General features: G+C 40.8%; 1 protein-coding gene and 1 long non-coding RNA gene across 6 annotated transcripts in view; one reads left to right on the forward strand and one right to left on the reverse strand.

Moving 5' to 3' along the window:
• Positions 1 to 14,523, forward strand: part of arhgap32b (Rho GTPase activating protein 32b) — a 127,116-nt gene that overhangs the window by 51,432 nt on the left and 61,161 nt on the right. For 4 of the 5 annotated variants that reach the window (XM_017492687.3, XM_017492690.3, XM_017492692.3 and 1 more), the window contains one exon: positions 8,854 to 8,962. In XM_017492687.3, the coding sequence (XP_017348176.1) occupies positions 8,854 to 8,962 (109 nt within the window). Of the gene's footprint in view, positions 1 to 8,853; positions 8,963 to 12,217; positions 12,592 to 14,523 lie in introns of those variants that run through there. The other variant, XM_017492691.3, reaches the window with a different exon arrangement.
• The window catches only part of LOC128635327 (uncharacterized), a 77,319-nt gene that overhangs the window by 42,185 nt on the left and 20,611 nt on the right, over positions 1 to 14,523 (reverse strand). The gene's annotated exons all lie outside the window — the stretch shown is intronic.

A 14,523-nucleotide genomic window follows, 5' to 3' on the forward strand; every position in this document is an offset into this window, starting at 1 on the left:
TCTCATTGATTTTTCCACGACCGTACAGCAGTGACGGGCTGGTCAGGAATGATTATTGGTCAAAGCCTTGTTCAGTGACTTTATTAATCAGCTACGAGTGATGTCACTACTCGGAGCTTTCTCTTTATGTAGTGTTGCATCACATTACATTACAATTACCACCATCATATTTTGCATGCAGTACAGCTTAGGTAATTACTCGTAACATGCACTGACTGTATTGCAATGCTGGTGCACTCCCACCCACTCCCAGTGGCAGACATCTGAAGCCCAAGCTCCGAGTGCAAGTCACATGACCGAGAGAGTGCTCACGAGTGCCTGCGCCGTGCTTTGCAGTGTGAACTCTCTCCCGGACCCCTTTCTGAGACTCTGCGTTAAATCCCTTTCACAGGATCGCCTCCTTGCCACCAGTTTCGGGCCGGAGGGGCAGGGATTGTCTCCGTTTAAGGGATTATTGTTCCGGCCACCTTTTTAGCACTCTGCCTCCTTCGAAACGGGGTTGCCATGGCAGCCACGGCTTAGCATACATTAGATATTAGCACAACATTACAGAGGTAAAATAAAAGGGTGCTTTCTTTTCATCCTGTGAACGAGCCAGCTTCAGAATTTCCTCAGGAATCCTCAATATGCCTCCTGCATGCTTGGGAAAGGGCAATGTAACAGTTTTCAGGCCTGTAGTGCACAGTGCTGTGACCCAAAGCAATGCCAGGAGGCCTCTTTAAAAGCTGGTGTCCTTCCAAAGCGCTCAGTGTGCATCTTAACACGCAAGTCTCCAGAGCTTGGCTCTGACTCTGGGCAACTCTCAGATGATGAAGGAAGTTACGTGGTTTATGACATAAAGCTACAGCAATCTGTGAAGAGCATATTAATGCACCTCGCTGCCAGAAGAGCATACTGTAATTTACAGATTATAAGACCTTTTTTTTTTTTTTTTTCTTCTTCTTTTCTCTCCTCCCCCCACCCTCTGGCAGGTGCTGCAGTATATCCAGGGAAACCTATGCTTGCATTTTTGCATTAGCGAAAATATAATATGCCGCTGTTTGATTCTTTACTGTAATCATGCTACTCCAACATTCACAACAGTGTTATGCTAATGTAATGTGTACACTCTCTTTCTCTCTCTCTATCTCTCTATCATAACAGTTTATTATAATTAATTCAAATAAATGTAATCTTATCACACTACTTTATCTCTGTGTATGATTTAAAGCAGGCAGAGTTCTAGATCTAACAACCCGTGTATATATATATAAAAAAAAAACTAACGAAAATGAACAGTCAAATTATCCTTTCAAATTTTGTGCTGCAAACATTGACAGCTTTAACTTGTGACCACGGTGTAAGCAGGATAATCCACAGCTAGGTGTGCGTTACACGATTTACAGCCATCTGTTAATCCCTTACATATAACAAACAATTCTCAATTGAAAAAAGGAATGACGGATGAATAATGCAAATATTTATAGAATATATTACTGAATAGTCAGCTACTGTATTCGCCGTTGCTATGGTAACTTAGATGGCTACTATTGTTCTATCATGATCTACTTTTTTGGTGCTGTATGTTCTAAACAGGATGCCAGTCAATCGCAGCGCACCGTTGACACACTCATTCACACTTAACTTATCCTAGACAGTCTATCTACTGGTGTTTTTGGGAGGAAATCGGAGAACCTGAAGGAGAACCAGGGGGGCATGGGGTGAACATGTGATGCTCTGCATGGAAAGTAACCCGAACCAGGGACTTTCTGAGGCTGACTACTGTAACACCATTTTGTGCACATGTATTTTTTTTTTTTTTAACTCACCTACAGAAAAGGTTTTACTTACCTAGAGTAAAGGTTTAAAAAGTACCAGCAATACTCTGAGCAATTTTTTTAGTTTTATTTTTTTTAAAAGAAAAGTGTATCATGATGCAAATTATAGTCTCACGTTCTCATATTTTTCCCACCCAAGTGAGAATTTTGGGCAGTATATATTAGGTGAACTATTATCTGGAAAATAGCCTAAGCACTTTTGGTTTGGTTTCTACTTCTCAAAAATATAAAGGACTGAAACACCCTTAAGGGCTGTTACTTGAAAAGATTGGCTCATCCAAAACCCCTTAATCATGCAGGCAGATTCCAGTCTCCATTTTTTTTTTGCTGTCAGTTTCATTTTTCTCTGTTGCCGCCGGTGGAAAATGGCTTGTTAGACCAGTTGTTTCAGTTTCGCACGACTTAAATCTCTGGTACTTAAATGATTGCAGGTTAAGCATAGCTGTTAAAACATACCATTTTCACAAATGCCTGATGGTTATGGCTTGGAGTGAGGTGATTTGAAAATCGTTATGCGGTCAGGATTTTTAGATGCACTTTGGCTGTGACATCAGGTTGTACGGAGTGTCCTCAGGTAACCTCGGAAAACAACTGAATTCTCTGTGCGTGTGATCAAAATGAAAGCCTTGTTGGTGGTGGTGTTTTTTTTGTTTTGTTTTGTTTTGTTTTTTTCCCTTTTTTTCTCTTTTAAATCTCTTATGCTTAAAACCTTTTGAGCATCAGTGAGTTAGAAGAAAGTTTCCCTGTGTGTGGCCTGGCAGGGCTCTCAGAACTTCATTTCCTCTCGATCACCCTACAGTTTGGAGCTGGACTCTGACCAGCAGGAGAGCACGTCTCCTGAAGGTCTCATATCTCCAGTGTGTGCTTTGAACAAGAGCCTTGCGGTTGTTTTGATGACTAGTCTATCGCCGTTGTCTATTACTGAAACAAACCTAAAGTTGGGGAGGTGGTTTGAATTGGAAAACGGGCGTCACAGGTGAAAAGCAGCGTACAGTAATAGCCCCACTTTTCTCAGGCACTGGAGGAGCGAACACATTGAAATTGCTGCTCAATCAGCCGTGCTCTGTACTATCAGATTGCGGTTGTTTCAGTGAAATTGCCTTGATGCAGTGTGTGTGTGTGTGTGTGTGTGTGTGTGTGTGTGTGTGTGTGTGTGTGTGTGTGTGTGTGTGTGCCAGACAGAGGCTACTGGACCAGCGCAGGTTGCCAGTCTTCTGCAGGGCCAAATTTGGTGCCAGCATGCAGGATTACGAAGTACGCTAGTCGGATAAAGCGCTTTAGTTCTTATTGCACGGCTTTCTTTACCAGTATCTGTTTTATACTCTCTCACTGTATAGTTAAAGTACATGGAACTGCCGAGCCTCAGTAAAGCAGGCACATGATTTATGAAGCGTCACCGTGACCTTTATGAAATACTGTGACATAGCGATGTCTTTTTGGAAGACTGTGGAGGATTTTAGTGGCATAATCCTATCCACATTTCTAATCTTACATTATGTTTTACTGTAACATAACATAATTAGTCATGTACTGTATTTATCATGTGAGCATGATTTTCCATTTTACCTTTAAGGCAGATTGAATTTGCACCCAGATACATCTTGTCAATGTGACAGTTAACCTGTCACTAGTTTCCCCCAAGTCTCTCCTATTTTGGTCACCTGCCAATTCCTACTTATCCACCAGCTCTCCCCGATCACTCAGTAACTATCAACTGGGGAGGGTGAAGGCTAATATTAACGTTCACACATGTTACGATTTTATTGCTTCAAGTCGCCAGTCACTGTATATGAAGCCACCAGTAGGTGTTGGTGCAACTAGCATCCCACTTTTCACAAAAAAATCTGTTTTCTTGCCGCTAAAATGAAACATTCTGGAGGGAGAGCGTTTGTATATAAAGTTCACCAGTTTATATGTATCATATCCTATGAGATGAAGGAGAAGCTGCGTGTGCTCTTTGCCATTGCTTCCGTCTGTCTCCGGCGAAAGCACAAGCGCCAGTTAGCTTAGTTTAGCTTATGGCCTTCTTGGCCGCAGCCTCCATGTTTCCTGCGTGAAGTGACCGGCTTGGCGTTGGTAGTTTCCGGCGCCGGAGCCACATGCATCGGCCTCAGATTCTCAGTCCTTCTCGTAGCGAGCACGGGAGGTTACTCAACACTTGTGCGCTACTGTCACTCCCATTGGTAGTCGCTGCACCAAGTAGCTCCATATTTGCATAAAGTTAAACCTTTTTCAACTTCGTTGGCGGACACACCCTCCTCTAATCGCCAGCAGAGGCTGTCTCTCATGTTTCTGGAAGTTGCCAGCTATCTTTGATAACAAATGGTCTCCGGTCGCTTTGTCGCTACATGCGTGAACGTAGCTTAACCATTGCTTCTTCTGAGACACATGAAGCCAGACAGTCGCATCTTTTCAAACTGCTGCTCATGCTGCGTCACGGGGAAGTGTAACACATGCTGAGGAAAGTGCTATCTACCCTCTTCCACATGCATGAGCTCACTGACTCGCTGCAATTGTCTAGCTTCACTGTGATTGACTGTCCTTGTCAGGATTCCAAGCTTTGTTCTCTGGACGATTGGGAACTTGCATTCTCTGGAAGATAGAAACTAGCGAGTTTTTACTGCTAGGTTTAGCTGCTCATTAAAGTAGATCACTCAAGGATGGTTAGGTTGCTAACAAACTGTTGCTTTTAATCACAAATGATAAGACATATGATCGCTAGCTTGCTTGTGAACTTTTAGACAAGATTTAATACAACTATATAGCAAGTCAGCGTACTGGCTTTAAGTAGCCAGACATTAGCTCACTTTTTAGGAAACTAGGCTGCAGTAAATATAAATGCTTGAATTGATTATTCTTAAGTTGGCTAATCAGATTTAATTTGGCGAGTGATATTTTCAACTATGAGCAACCTGATTAAGCATAATTGACTGAGCTGAGCTAGAGATGGCTATAATTAGATAATTAATTTAATTAACTCTCATGCATTAATTAAATCATATTTTACTGTCAATTTAGAGTTGAATTGTGATTATGTTTGGCATTTAAACGATCCACACAATTTTTTGATGATTAAAGGACCAGTATTATTTTGTCAAATATTTCTAGGTGAAGGAATGAAGGTGTGAATTAAGAAGTGTTTAATGCATAAATTTCTTTATTTGACACCAATTCATCATGGAGCATCCATTATTTGAACCTTCGATTTAGGGTAGAGGAAATTAGCCACGATAGGGATGTAAACCAAATATGAGTACATTATTTGGATTTAATAGATAATGTCCATCCATCCATTTTCTGTACTGCTTATCTTACACAGGGTCACGGGAAGCCTGGAGCACAAGGCGGGAGACACCCTGGACGGGGTGCCAACCGATCACGGAGCACAATCGCTCTCACACTCATTCACACACTACGGACAATTTTTGAGATGCCAATCAAAATGTCAAAACATGCCTTTGGACTGGGGGAGGAAACCGGAGTACCCGGAGGAAACCCCTGAGGGGACATGCAACATCGGGAATGTTGGAGAACTCAAACCCCCAACCACGGAGGTGTGAGGCAAACATGCTAACCATGAAGCCACCGTGTCCACCAACAGATATTGTGTTCTACGTAGATGGGGAAAAGATGTGAATAGGAGGCGCGCTATTTAAAGAGCTTGCCAGAAATTCAGAAAGCGTCTAGTTGAGGCTAAGCCATACAAGCGAGAGGTTTTTACTTTCATGTTGTTGCAAACAAGCGCTTGGAGATGGAAAAACAAAGGCCACATTGCGTGATTCATGTACAGCATTTACTTATGACGTATGCTCACATTGCTGGCATTTCTACCTCTGATACATTTTCCCCATGTTTCTGGGCCATGGTGATGGGGTTCATATTTAATTATTTTACATTTTAAAAAATTTTTTACTTCCAGTTTAGGCCACACCCTCTTTATGCTTTGATCCAAATACAGACTATTTGGAGCACTGAACAGATATAGTAACAAATAGCAGCATTGCATTACACCTCTACCACACGAACACTGGGAGAGCATGTGACACTCTACACAGTAACAGTGACTCTGGATCAGGAACAAACCCAGGACTCTGGTGGCAGCAACGTTAACCGTCGAAAACCTCTCACAAAAAAAAAATCACATTTTTTTGCAACATTGTTTCAGTGGATTGCAGGCCTACGCTTCTTCTCCTCTGCCTTGCCTTGTGTTGGTGGTTATCCTTTCAGCCTATGGCTGATGAATCATTGAGTGCGTTCACTGTTGGACTAATTTTGTGGTTCATTAAGCTGGAAGTGTTGAATAAGGGAAGTCTTTAGTGCCTCTGCATCACTGCCACGGCTCCGTCTTTTGTAAATGTGCCAGACGTGATCATGTAACAGCATTAAGTCACACCTCTAGGTATCTACAGTCACTCACACGATTCATAGAATTGATGCAGCTCCACCGCTCGGGGATCAGTCAGAGGATTAGTAGCATGCTCTCTGGGCTCCTCCTCCCTGTGATCAGACATGCAACCGGCACTGTTCGAGACCTGCATCGAAGATGACAGTTTGAGGTCAGCCACGTGTCTATACAGCCTGAGGTGTGGAGATATTGAGCGAGGTTTATATGTGCTAGTGAGAGCTGGCTGCAGACACAGGGTGGAGTGGAGGCCTACACGATATAGGTTAGATCTCATCAGAAAGGAATTTGTCTTGGATACGAACAAACGTGTCCCCCTTATCCAGGTTTCTGTTGCGTGTCTACCGTCCTCGTTCTAACACCCTGCTTCTCGTTTTATAATTTGTTTGTTTCTTCCACAAGGGCTTGTTGTGGAAACCGAACCTGTGTCAGAGATGAATGGGTTTTAGCTGCATGGAGCAAATAGAAACTGCTTGTTTTTTTTGTCTTTTTTTTTTCTTCTTGTTGAGTTTGCTGAGGATGAGGTTTGCTCCACATCCCCTTATTTTGAGCAATTTACAGAACGGAGCTCATGTAGGTCACCATATTTGAAGCGTTTACCGAAACCTCATTACCTCAGTAAGAAGGAAGACTCATCGTTTGCTGTGTATTGCTTGGTTTAACTGCAGAAATGGTGTCATTGTATAAAATACACATATTGACCAAGTGCAGCCTGCAATGTACTGTTCCAAATCATCCAGGCTGGTTTAATCTGCGAAGCACAGGTTTTTATGTAATTGGTTCCAGAGCGATTTTCTTCATTTTGGCTCGCACTGGAGAGGGAAATGATGATATTGTGGGCACTACTGTGCGTTTCAGCTTTAGGCTTCCTCGTTTTGCTTATTCGCAAAAAGAAGCATGCTAGTTTTTCTCCCAGTATCCCTGTTCAGATGGTATCAGATAGCATTAATATGAATGAGTGCACCATATAGAATTTATTGCGAAGGTTTTCCACTGTAGGAAGAAACTAGGATTGTTACGAATACTGATTTTAGTAGTTTAGTATCGCAATACTCTAGCACAACAATGGATGGAATCAACAATATTAGATTCTATGTGTGATTTTCTCATAATTATAGATCATATTTTGCAGTGTAGGGTAATTCCGTTCTTTACAGGCACTACTCTGTGATCAACCATGCTGGTCGTTTTTGTTCTTTCCACCCATCCTGCATGCAGTACCTACCGTTTTATGACGCACTCAGAGGTGGGCTGGTAACTTTAATCTCATCATGTTCATGATTTTACAAGCAGATGTTCCCTTTTATGTTGGGAAAACATAGTTCACTGCTGTGACACACTGTATTTAGTCATCTATATGCATGCAGGGATTGCTTTTCTCAATCAAAATGAGGGTGGTTAAAAAAAATTGTTGGTATGAAGCCCTACTTTTTATTTGCATAGCACACACTATTATATAACTGGTAGTGATGTATAAATAAAGTTGTGATGCAGCAATGTGATACACTAGGCAAAATGTAAAAAAATTTTTTTAAAGTATGTGGACACATGACCATCAAAGCCTTGTCTGCTTGTTGAACATCTCATTCCAAAACTATGGCCTCCCTGTGCTCTTAGAACAGTCTATTCTTCTGGGAAAGCTTTTCATTAGGTTTTGGAGCGTGGCTGTGGGGATTTGCCACTTAAGCCACAAGAGCATTAGTGACGTCAGACACTGATGTTGGGTGAGAAGGCCTGGTGCACAGTCAGCGTTTTAGTTCATCGCAGAGGTGTTCAGTGGGGTTGAGGTCCATGTTCTGTGCAGGTCACTCAAGTTCTCGCACATCAACCTTGGCACATGTCTTCATGGACGTAGCTTTGTGCACAGGGACATTGTCATGCTGGAACACTTTTGGGCCTCTAGACAGTTGTGTGTGGGAAGGATCCATTCTGTGACAGCCACCTTAATACAAGAGGGTTTTTTAAAAGTATTATTTATTTATTTATAAACTGTTTGAACTTTACTGTTTGAGACTAATCCCTTGTGAATAGGGCTTTTGACAATCCAGGTGGAAATAGCATCACTGAGCAGCACCTGTAACTGTCTATAAAAAAAAAACTAACCCCACCGCAGTAGGCATTATTATACTCTCAGATTTCATATAATTGTTTGAGCAAGGTTACAGTTGATCATGTGTCTGTGTTCTGCTGTTCTTTTTGCCTCACGCTCAGCATGTGTAATAGCAAGTGCTGAAGCCATTATGAAAACCGTGTTGACGCTTGTGACATTGAGAATAATGAGAGAATTATTTGATTTAGGGTATTGCATGTATTCTCAAGGAATAAGATCTTTTTTATTCCACACAGAAATGCACTGGTCAGCATTACAGTGGAATAAAAGTCTCTGTGTGGTGCACAGATCAGGTAGTGACGGACGTCTTCTGAGAAATAGTCTGTTTTCTCCAGAATTTTAGTTATCCGTTCCAAGAGTTACACTTTAGCTAGTTTCGGTTTTCATCCCTTGCCATTTTTAGTTTAAATTTGATTTGATTCGTCAAAAGTGAATGCAGTGCTTTATAACGATTTACACACGCTCATGAGTAACGAGACTGATTATTCTCTTGTTTTTCTTTTCCTCTCGCTCTGCTTTCCCAGGGGACTGAGGCCTGCCCGCAACCTGGAAGCCGACGACATAGTGCCTGAGCTTGCCAGGAGTATTCACCCGCGGGAGAGGCCTGACTGGGAGGAAACCATTAGCGCTATGGTGAGATGCAAATTCCTCACACACACACACACACACACACACACACACACACACACACACACACATGCATCCACCCACGCAGTGCACAAATTCACTCATCTTTAAGAGGATGCTGGTAAATTCTCAAGTGTAGTAATTACAGCTCGAATCCCCGCTTGCTGATAGTGTTTTACAATACTACCATCACACCCACATTCCTGTAGGAGGCTTTCATACTATTCTTATTGCTTTTACACTCATTACATTATATTGCATTGATTTCAGTTGGTTAAATGACATTGTAAATGAGTTATTACATTAGAGACATGGTGAGGAGTGATCTCTGTTTAGCTATAACAGACACTTAAAGAGCCTCTCTTGTCCAGAATTTGGGTCTGTACGTGTTATTTTGTTCCCCACGTTCATGTTTTGGATTCGTGTCCAATTTAACAACTCGACACACGCTTCCAGTGCGTTCTGTGCAGCTGGAACGGCACGGTCTCCATGGCAACCTCGCCGATAGCTGATGTTGTTTTGAGCACAGACGGATTGGGGGGACTATTCACAATGACCAGAGTATCACAAATACAACGGCACTCTTTTTGTGTCGGTGTGTTTATCCTATAATTTTAGTCACTGATTATAAACGTCATGGGTATCACCAGTACATTTCTAACACTGCACTAATTAACTGCATTCAGTGCGTTTATATGGACAACAATAATCCACTCTTAACCCGATTAAGAAACTACCATGTAAACAGCAATTTTTAATTACCTTAATCTAATTAAGGTCATACTCGAAGTAAGCAGTAATCGAATTAAGACAGGTGGAGCACTCCTATTTTAGTTGCATTATGGACGTGTATTACAGACATGTAAACACCTTAATCACATTATGAACGTCATGTGAGAGTTTTCACCGCCTTTTGCGACAGGACATGATCACACACAGCGGTTTTACGGCGAACAAGAGAGTTTGGCTGCGTCCGAAAGCGCATACTTCCCTACTATAGGCCTGTAGTGGGGAAAAATACATGTATCTCGGCTACTATATAGACGGTAAGTATGCGGTTTGGGATGCAGCCCAGGGCTTCAAGCAGTTGTCTATTAGCATGTACAGCATGACAAATAATTAACTGCACTTAAAGCATTCGTAAAAAAATTTAATAAAAACACCCCAAACTGTATACGGTACCATACGTATACAAAAATGAACTGTATGTTGATGTGTGAAATTCTGGAGGGATGTCGGACGGCGAGGCACGGTGACGTAATGACACAGGCTGTTAATCTAATTATGTTCTATAACATGTAAAACAGGAACGTAACAGGAGTATTCTAAAAGCGACTCATGTAAACACCTTAATCACATTATTATCTTACTCAGAGTAAGGTCAATAATTAGATTACTGCTGTCCATGTAAATGTAGGCATTAATACATGTGGTAACTGATTGGACATACCTTTTCTTGTTAAATAATTCATTTTGGTAGGTGTTGGAAATTACACTTCTCACTTAGGGACACATTGATAACGATACTGATAACGGGTATCCATGTGATACTGTGCCCATTTATTCATACGCTTACACACAAATTATGGAAAGAGTACACACGGAGTAAAGCTGAAAAGTACTAAAGTAGCATTACTGTCATAAAAATTCACTTGAGTAAAGGTAGTGATCAAGAAGTGTCAATAAGATTTCTGGTGAAAAACTAAACTCGCTTATCAACAGTATGTAAAGAAAGGTAACATTAGGTAGCTGTTCGCATGGTTTCAGTAGCTTGTTAGATTTGTTAGCTAGCTGGATAGTTCATGTCATACATGTCTAGCTACATAGCTATTGAAGCAGCGTTTAGATATATTTAACACAACAAGCAATCGCTACTGAACATCAAAGTGACATCTTAAGTTTACAGAGCTTACATACTGTAAAACATTAAATGATGAGTGAGCTAGTTTAGTTTACCTGTACATGTTTCCTCAGGTTGGGTGTTGAGCTGTGAAACGCCCATATCTCCTATCTGTCTAGGTTTTGGCTAGCATTATTTGCAGACCATCTTCACATTTGTCTAGTTATTTATTTATTTTTTGGATCATTGAAAACTGACGAGACTAGGGCTGCACAATTAATCGAATATCGATCTCGATTACGATTTTGACTACCCACGATTACACGAACATGATCGACTGCGATATTGACGTTTTAAAGTTCATCCTCCGGTCATAGAAAACTCCGCTGCATATCAAATCAAGCGCTTCCTAAACTTACAGCCAGTCACCATTGAGTGGCGCAGGGATGATGTCTTTTTGTACGCAAAAACCTGAATTGTTTTCATTTGGTTGATGGAATTTTTATTTTTACTCATCCTATGTTTTGGGTACAATTTTATTTATATTTTGCTTCTATGAGATGATTCACTTTAAGGATCAGTCTAATTTGATGCAAAGATTTGTATATTAGCAGGAATGTAGTACAACATGGAGATGAAGGCAGCGGTCTGTTTATTTAAATGTGAAAGTGCAATAAAAATTTGTTGTCCTTAAAATCAATGAATAATTGTGATAAATAATCGGGATCTCAATATTGATCAAAATAATCGTGATTATCATTTTGGCCATAATCGTGCAGTCCTAAACTATACCTGATAAATTGGTACATGGTTTCTTATCTGTCTCCTCTGTCTCAGACATTGCTGCTGCTGACTAAGCATCTGCCATCTGAAGTGTACTTTCTTGTCAGGGAATGGGTTCATTTTGATTGGCTCTCGAAATGTAATTATTTAAAATGTGCACATACGGTCTTTTAATTGGCTTACACACTTCTGGGGTTATATGCATCAATATTCTTTAGTCTGTAACAGTGATCAGCAATAAATGTAGTGAAGTTGAATGAACTCAAGTAAAAGTAAAATGCATTGATTTAATTATACTCAAAAAAGTAAGCTTTCAGTGAACCATGTACTCAAGTACTTTTGTGAGTACATGGTCTGTTACTTTGTACACCCCTGATACTTTATTAAAAGCTCTTATACTACATGATACTATGTGATGTAAGCCAAGTGCATGATATCACGTTAATGAACACAATGACGAGAAATGCCAGCTCTGTTGTATCATGATTATTCCTCGCTATATGGCTGATTTTATGAATGTGGTTACATCTACCTCTTCTTTCACTAGTCACTGAGTCATAAACAAATACAATGGGGGAAATGAGTATCGGACGGAAAGAAGTATTGTACACGCTAACTGAAATTTATTTAATACTTAGTGGAGAAGCCTTCGTTTGTAATGACCGCTTCAAGACACTTCCTGTATGAAGAAATTAATCAGCCGCAGTATTCAGGTGTGATTTTGGCCCGTTCTTCTAAACATATCGTGTTTAAATCTTGTTCAATTGATTCAAATCAGGTGATTGACTGGGCCATTCTAACACCTTGATATTTTTTCTCTGAAACCAACTGAGAGTTTCCTTTGCTGTATGCTTTGGATTGTTGTCCTGCTGGAAGGTCCACCCACGTCTCATCTTCATCATCCTGGTGGATGGCAACAGATCCTTCTCAGGAATCTCCCGGGAAAGGGCTCCATTCGTCGTTCCTTCAATTATATGAAGTCTGCCAGTACCATGGGATGAAAACAGCCCCAGTAAGGTTGCGAAGGTCTTGGGAGAGCTCTTTGTGTGACACCTTGTTAACAAAAAAAGCCTTTTTATAGACCATCAATTTACTAATCCAGCTGATATTAATTTGCACAGATAGGAGGTATAATCACCTCAGAATTTCAGCTGGTTCCTTGCCTTACCTTGCCTTGGAGAACTGCTTTTTCTTAGCATGTTCAATGCTTTTTTTCCCTGTCATATTCCACTTTATTACACAACTATATTTATGAACTTTAATGTTGTGTATTCTTTATATTTCCGAATTTATTGAGTTAATATTGATGTCTGGTTAAAATTTCATGTGAAGAGCCTCGTTGGAAATATATTTACTGAAAAAAATGTTATGTCCAATACTTATCCCCCCCCCCCCCCCCCCCCACTATAAGTTGGCAATATAACTCTCAGCCAAAAGTCTAGCAGCTTGTCGTTAGGCTTCTAAAATTAGCCAAAGACCTGAGTGCAAGATTACTGAGAAACTCTTACTCAATAAACTTTTTTATTTTTTATTATTTCTCTTTTTATTAGTCATCTTGTAGACCAATTGTGAAAATCACAGTTGTCATTTTGTTGCCAGATAATTAACCTACTAGTTTACCGACTACTAGTTTACAAGGACTTCCAGTCCTCCTCGATTGACAGTTATTAGCTGCTGGAATGGGGACAAAATGAATTACCAGAGATTTTATGTTTGAATGGTAAAAAATAATTGAAAGTTTGAACACATGGGTTTATTTAAGTGACATGAGACATGACTATCTGCGCAACTGTTCATGAGGGTTGCTCATGTGTGCATCAGGTAAACACTACAGCCCTGTTTGAAATTGCTCCCTTGCATTTTACTGTGTAGTATATTTAATTGTGTAGAAAGGTCTAGTTACCTAAATACTTGCTTACAAAAGTCTAGCTCAGCAACTAACATGATTGTATGGTTATAACAGATAACATTTGAATGCATTACTATTAGTTTTTATGGCTATAAATGCAACAGTTTGAAGTGGTTGTATTTTCCAGTGGTGCTTTGCATGGACCAGCGCCAGAGACTCTGAAATAGCGATATGCAGCTGACCGTGTTTTAGTCCCAATAAAGCACACTCCCACAGAATGTTTTTACCAATCCCATCCGCACCTGCAGTTATTATTTTTGATTGCACCACAATGCTTAGTTGGTTCTGTTTTCCAAAATATAAACAGCACTAAGTAATATGTTCCATAACACTCCTGGTTGATTAATACTAAGTAGGTTATGGTATTCAGATTTGCTATCCGTATTGATGAGTACCAAAAGCATGAACTTGTACGCGGCATATAAAATGGGTATCGATGCAGCCCTGGTTTTTATACAGTATGTGGCAGTCTTGTGGGGTGTTTCTGAAATGCAGTGGTTTAGTATCTACTAAAAGTTGTCCAAGGAAGGACAACCGCCTAACCGGTGAGAGGGTCGGGGGCACCCAAGGGGAGTGATGGCTTGCCTGTCTGGTCCGATCCCATAGAAGAGCTCTTGTAGCACAGATTGTTGAAAACATTAATGCTGGCTATGATAGAAAGGTATCTGGACACACAGTGCATGGCAACTTGCTGTGTTTGGGGCTGCATAGCCGTAGACTGGTCAGAGGGCTCATGTAGACTCATGTTCACTGCCGAAAGCGCCTACAATGGCCACCTGAACATCAGAACTGGACCATGGAGCAACCACAGTGAGTGCCATTATCTCCAAATGGAAACACTCTGCACAGTAGTGACCCTTCCCAGAAGTGGCAGACCTTAATTAGTGGTAGAAGTTATTATTAAGAAGTGGTAGACCTATAATTTCTCCAAGAGCACAGCAAGTACTAATCCATGAAGTCACAAAAGAACCAAGGACAACATCCTCTCAGGACCTGCAGGCCTCTCTTGTATCAATAAAGGTCACTGTTCATGAC

The sequence above is a fragment of the Ictalurus punctatus genome, chromosome 18, assembly GCF_001660625.3.
Source record: "Ictalurus punctatus breed USDA103 chromosome 18, Coco_2.0, whole genome shotgun sequence".
Lineage (NCBI taxonomy): Eukaryota > Metazoa > Chordata > Actinopteri > Siluriformes > Ictaluridae > Ictalurus > Ictalurus punctatus.